Source organism: Brachypodium distachyon, chromosome 1 (genome assembly GCF_000005505.3).
Source record: "Brachypodium distachyon strain Bd21 chromosome 1, Brachypodium_distachyon_v3.0, whole genome shotgun sequence".
In the NCBI taxonomy this organism is placed as follows: Eukaryota; Viridiplantae; Streptophyta; class Magnoliopsida; order Poales; family Poaceae; genus Brachypodium; species Brachypodium distachyon.
Genome location: NC_016131.3, coordinates 43,459,655 through 43,480,510, shown reverse-complemented (window position 1 = coordinate 43,480,510; position 20,856 = coordinate 43,459,655). Strand labels below are relative to the sequence as shown.

Below are 20,856 nucleotides of genomic sequence, written 5' to 3'. Positions count from 1 at the left end.
GGACCGATTAGTTGGTTTAATCGGTCGACCATTATACTGTATCGTATATATAATTACATATTCAGCAAATAAAAAAAATACAATCAAGGGAATCAAACATGGTCACTAACCATGATTGATATGTAGCACCATTTGTATAGAATGTGGCCGTGATTTCAAGGATAGGAATCGTATCCCGCGATGCTTGACTTATACACCACCATTTGTATAGAATGTGGCTGTGATTTCAGACATCTTAATTAGTGATTGTCTACCTATGAATTAGTAATTGCCTTTTTTACCCACTACTACAATCCATAGTTTTTCCTAATGCCAAATACTCAAGGTGAAAGCAGCAAAATCTTAGATAAAGGCTTCACCTAGAGACTGCTATAGGGAAAAAAAACCTAGGTATAGTATGATGGGGAAAGAGGGGCTTACCTAGAGGCTTTTGACAGCTCTAAGAGAACATTTATTTACCCAGGGGTTGTAATTCTAGTGAAACTTATCATAGGGCAGTTGTATGGCAAGGTGGAAAGTTACAATTTCTAGGGTCAGTTTAGTTCTAGGGAAAGGTGTGGGACCAAAATTTACCTAGGGTCATATCATTATCTTCCCCTAGTGGACTTTACCTACCCGAATTTGAAATACACTCTAGGAAACCATATTGGAATTGATATTGACCATATATGAATTCATACTAATCATAGTTGAATTCAAAATGAACATAATTCAAATATATTCAAATGGTGCCAGAATTAATAAACAACAAAAACTGTACATGACACAAATATTTTAGTCAATGTCAGTATAACATGTTCATAATCTAGTACCAAGGTTGCTGCTACACCAAAAAACAGACCTCATTACAGCCGTAACAGGTCAGTAAATAGCATCTTGTTGAGTAGGTAGGGCACAAATTAACTCTAGGTATAGTTTACTTCAGATCTGTTGTTTAACGCAAATTTTCTTTACCTAGAGTTACACTATTTGTACCTTTATTTTACCTAGAGGAGAGAGATGAGATGTAAGTAAAAAATTTTGCTTAGAAAAAACTGTGATTTCTAATAGTGCGTACATATCATTTAACCAAAGGGACAATATCACGTACTCTCTTCGATCCATAATAAGTATCTTGAATTTAGTACAAAGTTGTACTAGCTTTGTACTAATTTGAAGACACTTATTATGGATCGAAGAGTGTATTAATCTATCAAGACGGAATAAGAGAAGGGAAGAGAACGGGAAGATACATGAGGGGAGAGGAGACATATGCGCCAGAGGAGAAGCCTAGCCCGTAGGAGGAAGCTACGACAGGCTTTCACTTTGCCGGAGGAGGAAGCCCCGGTCGTTTCTCTCTCTCCCTCCCCTGCACCCTCTGTCCCCCCCCCCCCCCCCCATATGGTATCGGGGGAGGGAAGATTATTCGGGATTTCGGGCGATTAATCGGGATCTCGGGCAATTAATTGGTTGTCAGACATCGGGTCTCGGACGATTTTCTTTGCCGATAAGCGTTAATCTACACGGTGTCCTGCCAATCAGCAATTAATCGCTGAATCGACCGATTTCTCGAACGATATACACATGTCGATTAGCTTACTCACACCTAATATTTTTGTTCTCGTAACCGAAACCAAATACGAAGTTAGTATCTCGATGACAGATGTATGAGTATGACCGCTACTCTTTTCCAGCAGAAACTTACCCCTAAAACACGTGAAAAGATAATTCAAAAGGCTGTGTGCTTTGACGCGACCGCGTAAGGTATGTGCAACATCACCCAAAGCGTTTAACTCCAAATCGTACAGGAAGATTGAAAATAGATACAGTCACGAGGAATACCAATTTAAATTCTAGCGTGAATAGCAAGTTTGGCTACCATTCTATTCCTGCGGTGTCCTTTGGCTTGCATTCCGCTGTCGATTGCTACCCAAGAATAAAGTTGTCATGTGCCAAGCAGCAAACGCAACTGTCATTTTTATCTTCGGCATCGAGAAAAGCCACGCATTCTCGTATGATCGTCGAACTTTTGCTTGTCCCAAAGTGGAACACGAGCAACACGACGGAACACGTCCATTTGGGAGCAGGAAAAGCCCTTAACTATCAACCACTCCCAGAACTGTCCTTGGCCGCGTGCACCGTGGCCACCGCCCACAAGCCCGACAAGAGCCGACTATGACTCCGTGGACGTGCTCAGGCACCCCGATTTGTCAACTTATATTGCGACCTCAACCTTGGACCATTGCACGTGCGTGATTATCCAGCCGTGAGCATGACGGGTAGGCTCCACGTAGGCGGTGGCCCAACGTACAGTACAAAATGTCCTACAGAGCAACGCAAGCTGTGGTTCGTCGCTAGTAGCCTAGCAGCTGGAAGCACCACTGGACTATTGGACGGAGAGAACGCAGGTCCCACCTGTCATGGTGGGAAGCTGAAATGCCCTGCCTTTATGTACCAGCGCCTCTTCTCGTTTCTGGTTGCGGGAGGAAAGCCTCGCCTGACGCGCACAAAAAGCAGCCTGAAAAGCAAAAAAGGAGGAGCTAGGCCGCCTGGTACTACTACGCAGCGCAGGAAAAGCCGAAAGCGGATGGCCGGCGAGGGCGCCGCCGCCTCTGCGGCGGCAGCGGAGGTAGCAGCAGATTGGCGCGACGGGTGGCGCGGCGGCGAGCTGTTGGGGGCGTGGGAGGCGGTGCGCGCGGGGGCCGTGGCGCCGGCGCTCGCGGCCCTGTCGCGCGTGTGCCTCGCCATGTCGGCCATGCTGCTCGTCGAGGCCGTGTTCCTGGCCGCCGCCAGCCACGCTCGCCGCCGCCCCGAGCGGAGGTACCGCGCGGACCCGCTCGGCGGCGGCGGCGCCCACGACGACGGCGAGGACGAGGAGGCCGGCCTCCTGGGCTACCCCATGGTGCTCGTCCAGATTCCCATGTTCAACGAGAGGGAGGTACGTATAATTAAATGCCTGTGTTTTCCTTCCTTCCTTCCTTAATTGGCCGGGAGTGCTTTAGTGCTTTCCATAAAAAAAAAGTTAGCACCAAGTTTAAAGCCAAACAAGTGGAGAAAAATGGAGCCACCAGTTAAGACAAACGGAAAGACGCGATCCAATTAGATTTTTCAGAAAAGGAAAACATCTTTGTCCTCGTCCTTTTGTCTGAGAAGATGGGTTCGTTAGACGACGGACATGGAGGAGGAGATAAAGCGAGCGCTGATGCGCTTGGAGAAGACAAGCCACGAATCGCGCGTACGTTCTCGCTGCCGCGCGATGTGCGAATTGGGGCCAACCACGGAAGCGATCGTGGGGTTGAAGTTGAATAGGACTGGATTCGAGCCCCTGGATCCAACGGTTCGACTTACACTTACTGACAAATCATCATTAGTGTTGCTTTGAGATATGCGCAAAAACATCATTTGACGGGCATAAAACCACTTCTCGCTACTATTTGCCGGTTTGGTTTATTTGGTGTACCGTGTACGTGTGCGTTATACATACTAATAACTACATTGATTTGCGTCTGTTGGGTGCAGGTGTACAAGCTATCGATTGGAGCAGCGTGCGGGCTGTCGTGGCCGTCGGATAGGATCATTGTACAGGTTCTAGACGATTCCACGGATCCAACAGTCAAGGTAAGCTTTAAAGGCCATCTCCCTTTGCAGCGTTGTACATCTAAACACTTTGAAGTAGCGGCACTTTTGGCCTTAGCAATTTAGCATGTCCAATGTCAGCCTGGACTTTGTCCTTTGTGTGTTCAACGGTTGAGGACTTGAGGTTAGCTCATTAATCTATTATTTTACGCAAAATCACTATATATGTAAGGGACTAAAAACGGAGAACTGTAACAAAAACACTATATATGTAATAGAAGATACATCGTGATCAAAACAGAAACTGAACATGGTTACATGAAGATGATGATAACTTGATAAGAGGTCTGCTATAAACGGCTTACACAAGATTTTATTTATTTTAGAGAAAGGCGGTTAAATAACAATTCAAGCTGAATTTCTGAAAATTTCTTTTTAACTACAATGTAGAAGTTCCTGCAGTCCTGTTGTTGTTACTGGCATTGATAACCTGTTTGAGTAGAGTGAGTGCCCGTACATATTAACTTGAGATATTTAATTAAGTCCTTAGAGGGTATGGATTTTGTTGACGACTTGTTTCCCTCCTAAAAAATAAATCATTCATGTGGTGTGCTCTCAATAGGATCTGGTGGAGCTCGAATGCAAGTTTTGGGCTAACGAAGGCAAGAACGTAAAATATGAGGTGAGAAACACTCGTGAAGGATACAAGGCTGGTGCGTTGAAAGAGGGGATGCTGCATGCTTATGTCCAACGGTGTGATTTCCTTGCTGTTTTTGATGCCGATTTCCAACCAGAACCTGACTTCCTCATGAGAACTATCCCATATCTTGCGCGCAATCCACAAATTTCTCTTGTTCAAGCACGCTGGGAATTCGGTAAGCCTGAAAAGCAATGAAGATTACCTTTGCTATGGTTTATTTGGTTAGTATATTATTATCTGATGATGCTACTAGCGAATCTGTAAGCTACCTACTCATAGCATCTAAATGGAACTAGTCTTATGAAGCAGACGAGCAAACACCACCAAAGAACCACCAAAATTGGAGGAGAAAAGATAACACTGGACTATATATGTTTTTGAGGGCAACTGTATCAATATACTATAATAACTTGTTCGATTAATTAACTCTGCTTATGGTGCACAACAAGTTTGACAATACATCATCTTAGTAGGGTTTATCTGGCTGATGCACCTGTTGTTCCAATTCACAGGAACTTGCTGACTGGCATTTCGGGGCGGTTTTGCAGTTAATCCCAATGAGTGCCTGATGACAAGGATACAGAAGATGACACTAGATTATCACTTTAAAGTAGAGCAGGAAGCAGGTTCATCCACCTTTGCCTTCTTTGGTTTTAATGGTACAACAAGCATGTTTCCCATTAAGAACTGAACTGTCCGCAACCCTGTAGATCAACCTATTTAACTCCACGGATTGCTTGTTTCAAAACTTTAGGAACTGCTGGGGTCTGGAGAATTTCTGCCATCAAGGAAGCTGGGGGCTGGGATGATCGAACCACAGTTGAAGACATGGATTTGGCAGTCAGAGCAGGCCTGAAAGGATGGAAATTTGTCTATGTTGGCGATGTTAAGGTAGGATGGTCATAGTACTAACGAATTATATGGATTCATCTATTCTGTTGAATTATATTGTTTATATATTTCTACCTTAAGAAAGTATTTAATAATTTAGAAGGAAAAATATGTAGTCTTGAGAGAAGCATGATAGTTTGCTGAATGGGATTCATGTGAAGAAAATGTCATCTCATTTCCAAACAGTTCATATTACAAGTTAATGGTCAACCAGCCTTCACTCGCAAGCATACTTTTACTGTTTTACATGTGATGTAACTCAAAAGGAAATTATTACTGAAACCAAAGGTAAAAAGTGAACTTCCAAGTAATCTGAAGGCATATCGTCGTCAACAACACCGTTGGACATGTGGGGCAGCTAATTTATTCCGGAAGATGGGAGCAGAGATATTGCTTACTAAGGCAAGTATATTTATTAATATCAAATAGTTTTTGCACGAGAAATTTTTTAGTGATGTTATGCATTTGATGATGGGTGGTCTTTTTTTTTATCTCATATGCATGAGCATCAAATATTTTTTCCTGGACGTTTCATGCCCTATTTTCTGCGTGTATTCTTACAATTTGACTACATCATTACTGTCTGTTTCTTATGTTCATCTGACAACCTCTAAATTGTGGAGCAGGAGGTATCATTTTGGAGGAAGCTTTATTTGCTATACAGCTTCTTCTTTGTGAGGAAGGTTGTTGCTCATGTGGTACCTTTCATGCTCTACTGTGTAGTGATCCCGTTATCGGTTCTAGTTCCCGAGGTCACAATTCCTGTATGGGGCATGGTCTATATTCCAACAGCAATAACTCTATTATATGCCATAAGAAATCCAAGGTTTGATGCTTGCAGAAATTAAGAGCTTGTTAATTACCAATAATATGTTTGTGCCACATATGTTGGTTTCTAACTAGGGCCTCCTTGCAGTTCTATCCACTTCATACCATTCTGGATCCTCTTCGAGAATGTTATGTCGTTTCACCGTACAAAGGCGATGTTCATCGGTTTGCTCGAGCTAGGGAGCGTGAACGAGTGGGTGGTCACAGAGAAACTTGGCAGTTCAACCAACACAAAGCCCATATCTCAGATACTCGAAAGGCCTCGCTGCAGGTTCTGGGACAGGTAAAGAGGGCTGATCCTATGTACCTCCCAAGCTTCACAGTTCTCGTCGAGGTTATGTTGAACTGATCCGCAAAATTCTGAAATCTGAACCCTTTTCATGTTCTTGCAGATGGACTATGTCAGAAATTTTGTTTGCAGCTTTCCTTTTCTTTTGCGCGACCTACAACTTGGTGCATGGAGGCGACTTCGAATGCATCTACATATATCTACAGGCTATAACATTTCTCATTGTTGGCACTGGTTTCTGCGGAATCTCCAACTCATAGCATCATAGCAACTGACCCAACAGAAGGAATTATTCACCATAGGCCAGCATGATGTAATAACCTCATTTGTAATACCACAATTCCACAAAGCAAAATGGCGCCTGTTTTTTTTTTCTTTTAGAAAAGGCTGCTGGGAATGTACAATGCCATACCCCTTACATGTAACTGTGCTTCTTCCGAGTTCAATTTTTCTGGAGTTTGATTCTTGTTATTGTTATTTTCCAAAAAGGAGGAAAACCTACAATCCCTCACTCCCCACAGTTAGAATAAGGACTCCTGCATGAATATGAAAGATCTATCTATGCATACATCAAGCCATGAGAAGAACATAGTGTATATATTGTTGTAATTGCGAGTCTTAATTCAAGAGGCACATACGAAGAAGAGTGCTAAGTTCTAGTTGATTATGCAGTACATAAGGTTTTCTGCAGCTGTGGACAATCTGAAAGAGTTGGAATATTGTGTAGTCTGCTTTGAAAGCCCTTGATTTCATGAATATTGAGTATCTTCCAAACCACTATATTTTGAAACAATGGACTCGAGAAGCACAAAACAGTACTATTCAGGACAGCCATGTTTTGGAAGACCCTACATTGGAAAATAGGTGTCGCTTGAAGTTTCTCGTTCACAAGTTCCTTGGTACAGCTTCCCAAGCAGCTAGATCTGAAGAATGCAGCAAACTAGTAGATGATGCTATGGAGATCCTTAGGGCCACTGCCCGTTTAAGGTTTGATTTCAGCCGTCATAAACCTCATGTCCAATGTCCCTTGAGTTGTACCGTGAACTCTTTTGAACTTGGGTTGCGTTTGATATTGCAGTGTGTTCTTGTGATCCCTTTTGATAAAATAAATTTAGCACGACATAGTTCAACAAACACAAACTGAGTCTCAGACCGAGCCCGGTCCAAGAGCCCGGTCCCAGGTCTAATTAACACAGAGACGTTTCGTTTAAAAGAAAAGCAATAATTGTCACAATGCATATGTTGTAAAATATACAGTGGCACATGAGACTAAGAAGAGATGCTACTGCAGGTTAAAAAAAGAAGAGATGCTACTGCTTGTAAAAAAAGAGAAGAGATGCTGCCAGTACTGAACTGCACATTGTACAGTACTGTACTTATTAGAATGTCTGAATGTGTGTGAGTTTCACCCCACACTACTAATAGCAGATTGTTTTCCCGAAATTTGGGGGTTCAACTTCAACCCACCCATGCCGCATGTCTAGTCCGCTCCTGATGGCGCCCCGCAGAGATCGAGGTGAGGCCAGCCATGGCCGCTCCACGTATTGCATCCCCTCCACCCCACACCGCCTGCCTTCTACACATCCCCTTCTCTCTCTCCACTCCCCCGCTTTTGCACCGCACCAGCACCTCTTCCTCCCCCGAGGCGGCGACGACGACGACGGCGTTCGGAGGGGGGTTTGGGCGAGTAACGGGTACGAGCGTGGGGAGAGAGAGAGGGATATGAGTTCATCTGTCCAGTCCCTCACAGCGTCCAACTGATCAACCTCCAACGGCCGGCGAAATGGTAATTTCGCCTTCTGCTTTGTGTCCGCTTGAGTAATGCGCTGCAGTAGCAACGCGATGTCGCTGTGTTTCCTATTAGGATACCGATTGTTGTTTTTTATCTGAATCATGATGGTTACTTGCAGGCTTTTTAACACAAGGGTCCGGTAGAATTATACACAGCGTTGCATTAGAATATTAGATGGATTGATGAACTACGACCTGTGACTTTTAGTTCCTATTATGAGTAATGAGTTATGACTAGCTTCCTGATTTGTGACAATTTGCTTGCACGACACGATTGTGAATCCAAAAAAAAAAAGCTTTCGTCCCTGTAGCAGAGTTGTAATCTTTGAACACTGGCAAAATGCAAATGCACTGTCATCATCATATCATAGGCCTTTGTAGACGATGGCAAAGCATAACTGAGATATTTCATTTCAGGGGACGAAAGTAAATATCATAGTAGGCTCACATGTATGGGCTGAAGACTCTGAGATTGCCTGGATCGATGGAGAAGTCGTTAAGATCAATGGCGAAGAGGCTGAAATCCAAGCAACCAATGGGAAAAAGGTAAGTGACATTTCGTAATACTATTACTTATTTGCATCCATTTTTGTATAATACTGCTACTTATGTTTAAAATGCCACAATTTTAGATCGTTCAAAATTTATCGAAACTATATCCCAAAGATATGGAAGCTGCTGCTGGTGGAGTTGATGACATGACAAAGCTCTCCTATCTCCATGAACCAGGAGTTTTACAGAATTTGGCGATCCGATATGAACTTAATGAAATCTATGTATGTTTTTTATACTGTTTGGTGCTTGGGCACTTGCTGCAGATATGCTGTTATGTCAGTTGTACTGTCTGAGTTTATGTTTGAAAAACTCACCCAATGTTTCTTATCGCTGATACGTTTCATTTGGGCAGACATACACAGGAAATATTCTCATTGCTGTCAATCCTTTCCAAAGATTGCCACATCTGTATGATCCACATATGATGCAACAGTATAAGGGGGCACCATTTGGAGAGTTAAGTCCACATGTTTTTGCTGTCGCAGATGTTGCATACAGGTAAGTAAATGTAGCCAAAATTGGTTCAGTATTTCCACAGAAGGCGGGTTGATCTCTTTTTTATATTTTACGTGAATTAGGGCCATGATTAATGAAAAAAAGAGCAACTCTATTCTTGTGAGTGGTGAGAGTGGTGCTGGTAAAACAGAGACAACAAAAATGCTTATGAGGTACCTTGCCTATTTGGGTGGCCGCGCTGCAACAGAAGGAAGAACAGTAGAGCAACAAGTTCTTGAAGTAAGACAGACTGTACTTAGCCTTGCAAGACAATTACTCTTCAGTTATTTTATACTTCAATTGATCTTCTACTTTATATTCTGATATCTGCAGTCAAATCCAGTCCTTGAAGCTTTTGGCAACGCCAAGACTGTCAGAAATAACAATTCTAGGTAGGAAATAAAAAACAATCATATATCTCAATCATAAAATTACTTGCATTTTTCAAATTATGGATGTGTATATTCTCCAGTCTCAATATTTCCATAATGCTTGGTGCAGTCGATTTGGTAAGTTTGTTGAGATTCAGTTTGATAAACAAGGGAGAATCTCAGGTGCTGCTGTGAGAACTTACTTGCTAGAAAGGTCACGGGTATGCCAAATTTCTGATCCCGAACGCAACTACCACTGCTTTTATCTTCTTTGCGCGGCCCCACAGGAGGTAATGATCTATATTCTCCTTGGGTACTTCTTATGGGCCTTGCTGAACTCATCATTGGTGTTCTGTACACTTGAGCTTTGGTACCTAATACACACTATCTACTTTCGCATTGCATTTTCAGGAAGTTGAAAAGTACAAACTAGGAAATCCTAAGACTTTTCATTATCTTAATAAATCAAATTGCTACGAGTTGGTTGGGGTAAGCGATGCTCATGAATATTTGGCTACCAGAAGAGCAATGGATATTGTTGGCATCAGTACTCAGGAACAGGTAGCTCAAATTATTTCCATATGTTCTTTGGTATGATCAATGGCTTGTTGAACTGCTTTTCTCTCACTTAGTTGCACTTAAATTTGTTTCCAGGATGCTATTTTCAGGGTTGTTGCAGCTATCCTTCATATAGGAAACATTGAATTTGCCAAGGGGAAAGAAGCTGATTCCTCAGTTTTGAAAGATGACAAATCTAAGTTCCATCTTGATACAGCTGCAGAACTTCTTATGTAGCCACCTTTATTTTGTTCTTTTCTCTACCTGCTGGTATTACTATGTGGTATCTGCATTGACTGTTGACATGTACTCTGTGTCAGGTGTGATCCTGGTGCCTTGACAGATGCTCTCTGTAAGCGTGTCATGGTAACACCAGAGGAGGTCATAAAAAGGAGTCTTGATCCTTACAATGCAACTATCAGCAGGGATGGTCTAGCAAAGACAATATATTCTCGCCTGTTTGATTGGTAATACAATGATGTATTTTCTACTTTATTACTATATGTGTTCTTCGTCATGAAATTCCAGCGCAATGCGGAAGGACAAAATATTGCATTTATTGTTGCATCCATCTTTGTCTTGCAGGCTTGTTGATAAAATTAATAGTTCCATTGGGCAAGATGCTAACTCTAAATGTCTTATTGGTGTCCTGGACATTTATGGTTTTGAGAGCTTCAAGTTAAACAGGTAATGTTCACTGTAGTCCAGTCTTATATTTACAATCAACTAGGTTGTTTTCATAAATTGACAAATAATCATTTCTGCAGTTTTGAACAATTCTGTATTAATTATACCAATGAGAAATTGCAACAGCATTTCAATCAGGTAATACTTGTTCATAAAGAATTGTTCATGTTCGGCAAATTCCCATAGCTGTTTGGCGAACAAAAGATCATACTGTACTGTCTGTTTCAGCACGTTTTCAAGATGGAACAAGAGGAGTACACGAAAGAACAAATTGATTGGAGCTACATTGAGTTTGTTGATAATCAAGATGTTCTTGACCTTATTGAGAAGGTACGTGCAACCATCATACACGAAGGAATAAATAATCTTTTAACCAGTTTATTCATCTCATATCTTGATGGGGAAGTCTCAAGTTTGTAATGGCGTATAGTTATCATTTTTTTTTCTTGGATGTCATCAATCTTGCCGGTATGGTTCTGCCACCGTAGACTGCAATCCAATAGTCCTCAGTGCCTACTGGCCAAAGTCCAGACTCACTTTTATGGGCCAACAAACTTAAAACAAAGCCAAGCATTGATTCAACATACATGTAGACAATCTTTTAAAAAAATCAGCTTCTCCATGGAAGCCCCTATTTTGTGCAGGCAAATACGCTGGATTCTTTTTCCTGTACTTGTTTAAGAACAATGCACGTCTTTATCAATCATTTTTGCAATGGATTTTCACCTATTTATTTTCCATTTATTGCTGAATTGCCTCTTTGAAGAAACCTGGCGGCGTTATTGCACTTCTTGATGAGGCATGGTATGCTTACTATATCTTTTACTTTGTTCTTCCATTTAATCAATTTTACTTTACTGTGTCATTGAATATTTAAGTTAATGACCTCGGATTAGATACAAATCATGTTATAATTATTGTCTGATACTGTACTGCATTCAGTATGTTTCCCAAGTCAACACATGAGACCTTTGCCCAGAAGCTGTACCAAACTTTTCAAAAGCATAAACGGTTTGTGAAACCTAAGCTATCTCGAACAGATTTTGCAATCGCTCACTACGCAGGAGAGGTTAGCTTTTATTCATAAAATTCAATTCCTCCAGGATATCGTTGATTTTTAACTAATACTCATACTTGTGCTATACAGGTGATGTATCAGTCTGACCAATTTCTTGACAAAAATAAAGACTACGTTGTGGCAGAGCACCAGGAGTTACTGAGTGCTTCTAGATGCTCCTTTATTGCGGGATTATTTCCTACTCTGCCAGATGAAACATCGAAATCCTCAAAGTTTTCTTCCATTGGAGCACGCTTCAAGGTTTCCCCTCTTTTGTCTTATACATGATTTTTCTTCAGAATTTGCTACCAGTTCTATGTCCACCTATTCCATCTCCATTTTTTGTCCAGTATACTATCATGTATGACTATCTTTACCAACGTCTGATTTTTTGTGTGGCAGCAACAACTTCAAGCTCTTATGGAAACATTAAATTCTACTGAACCTCATTATATTAGATGTGTTAAGCCAAACAATGTGCTTAAACCGGCAATTTTTGAAAATGTCAATGTCATGCAACAGTTGCGTTGTGGTGTAAGTGCCTCTTAACTATTATCTATTGTGCCTCAGCCTTAACTGCAGGCAAATTTAGGCTATGTTTTAGTTGGTCGATATCACAGAGTCGTTCCATAAAATTCTGTATCATCAGGGTGTACTTGAGGCCATCAGGATCAGTTGTGCCGGATACCCTACACGCCGCACATTTTATGAGTTTTTGCATCGTTTTGGAATACTTGCTCCAGATGCAGTTGAAGTAAAGTAAGTTCTTTGAAGTTATGCAGATTTGTAGTTTAATATCTCAGACTCATTAGAGTTTTCCAGGGCTTCTGAATGTGATAACCGCTAAGATTATTTTTTTCATATCTCTATAGTTGTGATGAAAAGGTTGCATGCAAGAGGATTCTGGAAAAGAAAGGTCTTCTAGGCTTTCAGGTAACTAACCTAAACTTTATCGAGTCTATCTCTGCCTTGTCAGATGCCTCTTTTATTCTAAGTTGAATCTTCTTTAAATGCCTAGCATACTGGACAGGTATTGATGATCTGGTAAACGAAATGTTGTAATAAAACTGATGTACTTGCTTCATTTGTAAGCATAGAGAGAATAAATAGATAAATTCAAGATCATTAGAACTTATTTTGTTTATCTTAAACTAACACCTGTTTGTATTTGTCAGATAGGTAAAACAAAAGTTTTTCTGAGAGCAGGCCAGATGGCCGAATTAGATGCTAGAAGAACTGAAGTTCTCAGTGCTGCTGCAAAAACAATTCAAGGGAAAATGCGAACACATATCATGCGGAAGAAGTTTGTTTCTTTGAGGAAGGCATCTGTATGTTTTCAGGCAGTATGGAGAGGTCTGTTTTGCTTGCACTCAACTGCAGACCTGGTGATTTTTTAGTATACTTATAATGGTCAAATTGCACTCTGTGTTTTAGGAACATTGGCTTGTAAACTATATGATCGCATGCGAAGGGAAGCAGCTTCAGTCAAAATTCAGAAAAATCAACGTAGGCATCACGCAAGGAGGTCCTACAAGCTTCTAAATGCTTCAGTTCTCGTAGTGCAAACGGCATTGCGTGCGATGGCAGCAAGGAATGATTTTAGAAACAAGAAGCGATCTCAGGCAGCGATTACAATTCAGGTGATCTTCAGTTAAACAACTCAAGGTCGCAGCTCCTTTTTTTAGGTTTGATGAAACTGCAGGAGCTCGTTACTGGCTCGATACACGATATTTTCCTAATGTCCTGATTCTGTGTTACAGGCTCGTTATAGGTGCCATAGAGCTCATCTATACCATAACAAATTGAAGAGTGCAGCCATTGTTGCACAATGCAGATGGAGGGGGAGGATTGCAAGGAAAGAACTGAGGAAACTTAAAATGGTATGCGTATTATCACAGTGAATGGACTACCATTACATGCTATATGCTAGTTATGATACAACATGAATTGCCAGTCCTGTTTGGTGTGTCCACCTTGGGTGGGTGCTGTAACTTTTACATTTGATTCTTTATTGGATGGATTGAGAGCTCCTATCATCAGTTTTATTAATGCCCTATTTATACTTTGATGGTTTTACATCGGTTTTACATCATTCTTATATAATGCAACTTAATGCTAATGGTATGCAATTACCTTTCTGCTTGGGCATCAAATAGAAATATCCAAGAAAATTATATGTGCTTCTCGATTCCCCATACGGATCACCCGTGTATATGTATAAAATTTTGAGTTCAAATTCATTCGGCATTAAGAGTAATGAAAATGAGAAAAAACATGAGAAATTGTAAATTTAATCAATAGGAAAGGAGGGTGGGGATAAATACTACTCCCTCCATGCCATATTAAGGCTGTGTTTAGCTAAAAACAGTGACCTATCAACTGGCGAATTCTTGTTTTTCCTTCTCTGTTAGGTCACTGTCCCTTTGCTTTTGGACCAATTAGCTTGCTCTTTTCTGCTAGTTAGGCTTACAATGTAGTGATTTCAGGTTTCAGTTCTCTCTTAACGAAGGAAATGCAAAGCTTTCGTACTTTCTGGAGAAAACGAACTCTAGACTATTATCTTCTCGTCAAATTGAGTATAGGTGATAGACATTCCTTCTTTGCCTCAAACATTTTATATTCTTCAAATTGAACTGCAAGACCAAAGAGAGTGAGTGACCCGTGAATTATCTACTATTAAGTTCATAAAAGTGAATAATAAGGTAGAACCATCATTGAGCACGAAATCATTTCTAATGCATTACTATTATGTTCTTCAGGAAGCAAGAGTTACTACTGCTAAGAGCATGAAATCAGTAATTACATAGCACCATCGGGCAGCACAAAATTAAGAATTCTAATGTGTTGCTATTATCTTCTCTTCAGGAAGCTAGAGAAACAGGTGCGCTCAAGGAAGCAAAAGATAAACTTGAAAAGACAGTGGAGGAGCTTACCTGGCGTGTGCAGTTAGAGAAGCGAATGAGGGTACTATGTTGGATTTATTCTGTTATTTCATATAAATTCCGCTCCCTGCACACTTCTAAGGAGTAAAATGTTTTACATCATGGTTCTATAATTTTGACTTGTTACTTTACAAAATAAAAATTATCTGTGATGGACCTCTTATTTCAATCATTTCACACAAATCAATTCACAAATATACAGACAGATTCGGAAGAAGGAAAAGCCCAGGAGTTATCAAAACTGCAGAGCTCCATGGATGCACTCCAAGCTAAACTGGATGAGACAAATGCAATGCTCGTTAAGGAACGAGAAGCTGCTAAGAAGGCTATCGCGGAAGCGCCTTCTTTAGTAAAGGAAACAGAGGTTGTGGTCCAAGACACTGAAAAGGTTAATTCTTTGGAAGCAGAGGTAGATGGACTTAAGGTATGCAATCTACTAGACTACCACTATTCTTGTTGACCAGAATTTTTTAATATTATGTTCATCCAGTAATTTGCAAAATAGATACTATCAGATAAATAAGCACTTCCATATTGTATTTAATGCTTTACACTAATTCTGTGCTGTACAACTTCGCTTCCCTGTAGACTTCACTTCAATCAGAAAAACAAAGAGCAGATGAACTAGAAAAGAAATGCTCTGAAGAAGCACAAGCAAATGAAGAAAAGCAAAAGAAACTGGAAGAGACTGAAATAAAAATACGTCAATTTCAGGACTATCTGAGAAGGTTAGGCTTTACACATGTTGCTTGTTATGCCTTTTTCACCAATGTTGCATGTTTTTTTCCAGTTGTGCATGATGCATGTGCAGATCAGATGCTCCTTTCGATTTGAATTTTGAGACTACATCCATGTTGCGAAACTGTAAAAGACATTCTAATTATATGCTCTATCATTTGCTCATACACTCAGAGATATGACGGTCTTAACTCATATAATGTCTTTCGAAGTTCGACAAATAGTGTCATTCCCCCCTCATTTTCTGCACAACTTTTGGAGCGTCTGAATTATAGTTATGTTGATATCTAAATGCATTGTCGTCATTATGCATCATTGAATCTTCATCTAATAGTGCACGTGATCTGGGTGTTCTCCTTTAGGCTAGAGGAGAAGTTATCTAATGTAGAATCTGAAAATAAAGTCCTTCGTCAGCAAGCTGTTTCAATGGCTCCAAGTAAAATTTTGTCAGGACGTTCCAAGTCAAATTTACAGGTGAACCAGTTAATGTAGTTGTGTTTTCTCAATTGTTCCTTTCTGGGAATCAAACAATAGTTTACATTGCTTGTTTATTTCACAGAGGAATGCGGAAAGTGGTCATGTATCAGTCGCAGATTCGAAAATAACTCCAGTGAGTTGACATCATCTATTCATTTGGTTACCCGCTATATACTTGTCCTGGTAATGCATCAAAATGAAATCAATCTTTTTTTAATCTATTGTAGTTTCAGGAATCCACTAACGTCTCCTCTCCTAAAAGGGAATATGACATAGATGATAAGCCACAGAAATCTCTAAATGAGAAGCAGCAGGTGTAGTCTGCTATCTAACACATGTTTTTTAAGACCACTGTATAAATCCTTTAGATTTATGTCGGTCTCTGTAATTGATATGTTAGTACCTTGGCAGGAAAATCAAGATCTATTAATTAGGTGTATAGCCCAGCATTTGGGCTTTGGTGGGAACAGGCCAGTCGCTGCTTGTATTATATACAAGTGCCTTCTTCACTGGAGATCATTTGAAGTAGAGCGTACTAGTGTTTTTGATCGCATTATTCAGACCATCGGACATGCAATTGAGGTTATGATCTTTAGATTCAACTTTACTAGTATCATTATCTACAGTGATACTGAATTATTATTTTCTGTATCTACAGACACAGGACAATAATGAAGTCTTAGCATATTGGCTCTCAAATGCTTCAACGCTGTTGCTTTTGCTTCAACGAACGCTGAAAGCGAGTGGATCGACAGGAATGGCTCCACAGCGTCGAAGATCGTCTTCTGCTACTCTTTTTGGAAGGATGACCCAGGTGCACAACTTTATCTTCTTTAACGGAAGCTTCATAATAGTTACTGAACGATTATGTTATTCCTTTTCTATCTCCAGAGCTTCAGAGGGACTCCACAAGGTGTAAATCTTGCTCTAATAAATGGAAGCATGGTTAGTGGAGTAGAGACACTTAGACAGGTCGAAGCCAAGTATCCTGCTTTACTGTTTAAACAGCAACTTACGGCATACGTAGAGAAGATATATGGAATGATCCGGGATAATTTGAAGAAAGAGATTTCTCCTTTGCTCGGTTTGTGCATTCAGGTGCCTATGTTTTCTTAGTTCAGAGATGATAGTCATTTTGTTAGCTCAACTTCTAGTCATGGAATACTAGCAAATATGAGTTGCAATACATTTGTCTAATTGGTGTCATATTTGCAACTATCGCCATCAATGCAAACACTATAGGCCCCAAGAACATCGAGAGCAAGCTTGATGAAGGGATCTTCTCGTTCAAACACAAATACAGCTGCACAACAAGCTTTGATTGCTCACTGGCAAGGGATTGTGAAGAGCCTTGGAAATTTCCTGAACATACTTAAAGTGAACAATGTCAGTTTGTTGAATCATACTTTCCTTTTACTTCATATAATTAGGATAATTTCTTCAGCAGTTGTAACTTTTAATACAATCATTCACATAATCATGTGTTTATCTTAAAAGAAATCATGTTTTTCTGTGTCACTGCTCCAGGTTCCTCCATTCTTGGTGCGGAAAGTATTCACCCAGATATTCTCATTCATCAATGTGCAGCTGTTTAACAGGTAAATTATGTTCACATAAAGATGAGAAACATCGAGTTAATTGCTTGCAAACACCAGAAATGCTCGACTGAGATTCATTTTATTATTATTTATGTTCAGTCTGCTATTGAGAAGAGAGTGCTGTTCATTCAGTAACGGTGAGTACGTAAAAGCAGGCTTAGCTGAACTTGAGCATTGGTGCTATAGAGCTACTGATGAGGTACTCATTAACCCAAGAAATTCTGAAAATATTGATGGCTGTAACAAATCCTTATGTGTGTTTGTGGGCATCAAATGTTGATTTTTCATCTAGTGTTTTCCTACTTGCAGTATGCAGGTTCAGCCTGGGATGAGCTTAAACATATTAGACAAGCTATTGGTTTCCTGGTATTTCTTTCTCGTCTGCTCTTAGAAATTGAATTGCACATTATTTTTCATTAGTAGAATAAGCACCTATATTATCGCTACAAAGAGGAATTGTACAGTAAAATACAAGGCCATGATTGCAACATGACTCAGAACTGGAACTCCCTTCTGATTATGTTTTCCTTTAGAAGTTTGTCTACTGAGACAATCCACAAGTCAGGGTTTCGATTATAAGGATGTAGTACCGACCTCAACACTTAGGATACAAGAATTGATATTAAAAGGTGAAGATTGCAGTGGTGCACATTGACAAACTAAATGCACAGGTCTCTCACTTGTATTATTTTTCCAGGTGATTCATCAAAAGCCAAAGAAAACGTTGGATGAAATAAGTCATGACCTCTGTCCAGTAAGTGGAGAAATAGAGAACGTGACATTCTGTCCCTTTGTTTAACAAGTTAGATTTCCGTGGAATCTTTTAACAACCCTGTAACAACCTGTTTAGGTGCTTAGCATACAACAGCTATACAGGATCAGCACTATGTACTGGGATGACAAGTACGGAACACATAGCGTGTCCCCGGAGGTAAGTTTCACATAGTATTGCATGCATGCACCCCATTTGACCTGATAAGAAGTGATGACAGATGATTTATAAATATTAGGTTATATCAAACATGAGAGTATTAATGACCGAAGACTCCAATAATCCTGTAAGCAATTCATTTCTACTGGATGACGACTCAAGGTTGCTATCTCTATGCTCCAATCAATTTGATTTCATATACTAATCTCCTATAAAGTACTGTCTGCTTACCATCTGCAATTCGAACTGCAGCATACCGTTCTCTGTTGATGACATATCGAAATCAATGCAGCAGATTGACATCTCTGACATTGAACCACCCCCACTCATCCGGGAGAACTCAGGGTTTGTATTCTTGTTGCCGCCGCCTGAATAAAGTGCATGGTGGTCTGAACAAGACTTAGGCATGGAATGTGCTGGCCCAGAGAGATGTGGTCTATGCGGATTGAGTTTTTCCTGTTTACCAGTGACCGATGAGACGCAACACACGGCTTCCTTGTCTGAACTTTGGTATTTCTTCCTGGTAGGAAGTCGATGTATCCTGGCACCACGGCAAATGTGCGTTGCCTTTGGCTCAGATCAAAAGTAGTTTCACTTCAGTGCTATGTTTTCTTTTTTGTTTCCGTACTCATGTTCTTTCATTTATTCTTCTTAAGTTCAGAGTGGTCACACTAGTTCAATTCAGCTAGACAGAAAGTTTTAGCACAATCAGCTGATTCATTCATTCCTTAGGTTCTTGTGTAGTTCTAGAGCACTTTTGAGGTGAGTTTGCCAGAGCAGTGTAACTGGAAACATTTTCCCTTGCTATTCAGTCCTGTGTATTCCGTCGCTACCTTACCTTGTACTAATCTTGTGTATACAACAATGATCTGCAGTTAATGATTATTTGCTGTATGAGTTTAAGAGATAATATTTGATTCATATGCTTTTATGGTAGTTTCTTTTCTGTCGGAACTTTTGCTTTATATTTTATTTTTGTTCCTTTCATTCCATAATGTGTATATGGCACATAAATATGTGTGCAGTAAATTCTCCAAGCTCTGGTCATTACTATATGTCAAAGTATATGGATTGAGCATTTGAGAGCAATATCATTGTATTTGTCTTTCAAAATACTAATATGCATATGTTCTTTTACTAATCTTCTATATTGAAATAGGAGACCACCATTACCTATTTTTTTCAACATGTAAGTATGTCACATGAGCAGGCTAACCACTAGCTCCTTCACTATTTATTTATGTTAGAGCATTGTTAGAGCATCTCTAAGATACCCCATATGACCGATCCGAACTCCGTTTTCGGATTTGGGCCAAAAGAACAAGCGGAACAGAATTCACGAAACAGCCTGGCTCGAAAAACGCGTTTCAGTTTACCCCAAAACAAACCGAGCGGTCGCATATTTGCCTACTCGCAACGCGTTTTTGGTGTCCACACCTCACTCCCCCGCCGCCCAAAGACGCCGCCAAACACTACCCCGCCACCCAAATCCGTCGCCATTTCTCCTTCTTCTCCAACTCTGGCAACCTAGCATCTCACTCTCCAACCCAATGATGCACATCGTACGGACTTGGGGGTCCGCCGGTCGCCGTACCGCTTCCCCGCGCAAGCGGGGAAACCCTAGCGGCGGCCGAGCCGAAGGGGACGGCAATGATGTAGTCCTCCGTCGATGAACGCACCGGTTGCAGAGGTGCATCCGACGGACGAAGCGGAGGCGCCAGCGGACGCCACACCATTGGCCGGACTAGCGGCCTCGCCAATGTTGGCGGAGCAGCCGTCGTCGTAGCAGCAATCGTAGTCGGAGCAGTGGGATGAACCGGATCTACAAACCCTCTCAAGACAAACCCTTCTGGACAAACCATGGCGAGGTGGATGGAGGTAAAATATATGAGGAGCTCGTACTGCATCGTCTTCCTCCGTTTGAGGGTATTTATAGGCGGTTGCGAGGCTGGGAAATGGACCGGAGGCGGAGGCGATGGAGCAGAAGAGGACGCCATGGACTGGATAAAGAGGTGTATGTGTGTACTCCTAAGGCGGGTCGCCGGGGGCGCCATGGCTATGGGCTCATACTCTGCTCGATTTCTGAAACACTCTACGTCTCTACAACGAGGGGCATCCCATGTGTAAGATTCGAAAAACCCTCTGATGCTTCCAAAATAGACGTGTCACTGTATGGGTGTCTTCTGACGCGTTCAAATAAAACGCGTCAGAGAGAACTTTCTTCCATCTGACATGCCTGAAAATTTGTCCTTTGACACTTCTTCATGCAATGCGTCAGAGGAGTTGAGCACTGCTGACACAACCTGCATCTCCACCTTTGACGCTTCTTCGTCTAAGGTAGAACTGACCCACACATTAAGTAAACTAGGTGATTCCCCGCGCGTTGCTGCGGA

At 41.0% G+C, this 20,856-nt stretch overlaps 2 protein-coding genes across 6 annotated transcripts; both read left to right on the top strand.

Annotated features, from left to right (window-relative positions):
* The first annotated feature begins 2,443 nt into the window (after positions 1 to 2,443).
* On the top strand, positions 2,444 to 6,760 carry LOC100835066 (probable mannan synthase 3). 3 transcript variants are annotated; one of them, XM_010229521.3, is made up of 9 exons: positions 2,444 to 2,917; positions 3,499 to 3,597; positions 4,178 to 4,430; positions 4,804 to 4,881; positions 5,010 to 5,146; positions 5,435 to 5,548; positions 5,773 to 5,972; positions 6,063 to 6,257; positions 6,367 to 6,760. In XM_010229521.3, exons 1-9 carry the CDS (start codon positions 2,567 to 2,569, stop codon positions 6,521 to 6,523), a joined length of 1,584 nt encoding a protein of 527 aa, XP_010227823.1. In that variant the 5' UTR covers positions 2,444 to 2,566; the 3' UTR covers positions 6,524 to 6,760. The 3 variants fall into 3 exon arrangements, with proteins under 3 accessions (XP_010227823.1, XP_003560885.1, XP_010227824.1); XM_003560837.4 differs by having other exon boundaries at positions 2,445 to 2,917; positions 4,804 to 4,914; XM_010229522.3 differs by lacking the exon at positions 2,444 to 2,917 and adding an exon at positions 3,073 to 3,316 and having other exon boundaries at positions 4,804 to 4,914.
* A 944-nt stretch (positions 6,761 to 7,704) lies between these two features.
* Positions 7,705 to 19,384, top strand: LOC100834758 (myosin-11). 3 transcript variants are annotated; one of them, XM_010229520.3, is made up of 39 exons: positions 7,706 to 8,049; positions 8,472 to 8,600; positions 8,687 to 8,830; positions 8,962 to 9,107; positions 9,188 to 9,344; positions 9,438 to 9,496; positions 9,606 to 9,765; positions 9,887 to 10,036; positions 10,130 to 10,266; positions 10,354 to 10,500; positions 10,619 to 10,720; positions 10,801 to 10,858; positions 10,949 to 11,050; positions 11,487 to 11,524; positions 11,663 to 11,789; positions 11,868 to 12,038; positions 12,180 to 12,311; positions 12,427 to 12,536; positions 12,650 to 12,710; positions 12,953 to 13,130; positions 13,212 to 13,417; positions 13,538 to 13,657; positions 14,643 to 14,741; positions 14,922 to 15,143; positions 15,308 to 15,447; positions 15,820 to 15,931; positions 16,017 to 16,067; positions 16,168 to 16,248; positions 16,346 to 16,516; positions 16,593 to 16,748; positions 16,826 to 17,032; positions 17,177 to 17,320; positions 17,462 to 17,532; positions 17,632 to 17,731; positions 17,842 to 17,898; positions 18,230 to 18,286; positions 18,383 to 18,463; positions 18,543 to 18,625; positions 18,716 to 19,384. In XM_010229520.3, exons 1-39 carry the CDS (start codon positions 8,047 to 8,049, stop codon positions 18,837 to 18,839), a joined length of 4,593 nt encoding a protein of 1,530 aa, XP_010227822.1. In that variant the 5' UTR covers positions 7,706 to 8,046; the 3' UTR covers positions 18,840 to 19,384. The 3 variants fall into 3 exon arrangements, 2 of the variants coding, with proteins under 2 accessions (XP_010227822.1, XP_010227821.1); XM_010229519.3 differs by having other exon boundaries at positions 16,162 to 16,248; XR_002962081.1 differs by lacking the exons at positions 18,543 to 18,625; positions 18,716 to 19,384 and adding an exon at positions 18,066 to 18,161 and having other exon boundaries at positions 7,705 to 8,049; positions 16,162 to 16,248; positions 18,383 to 18,465.
* Positions 19,385 to 20,856: the final 1,472 nt, after the last annotated feature.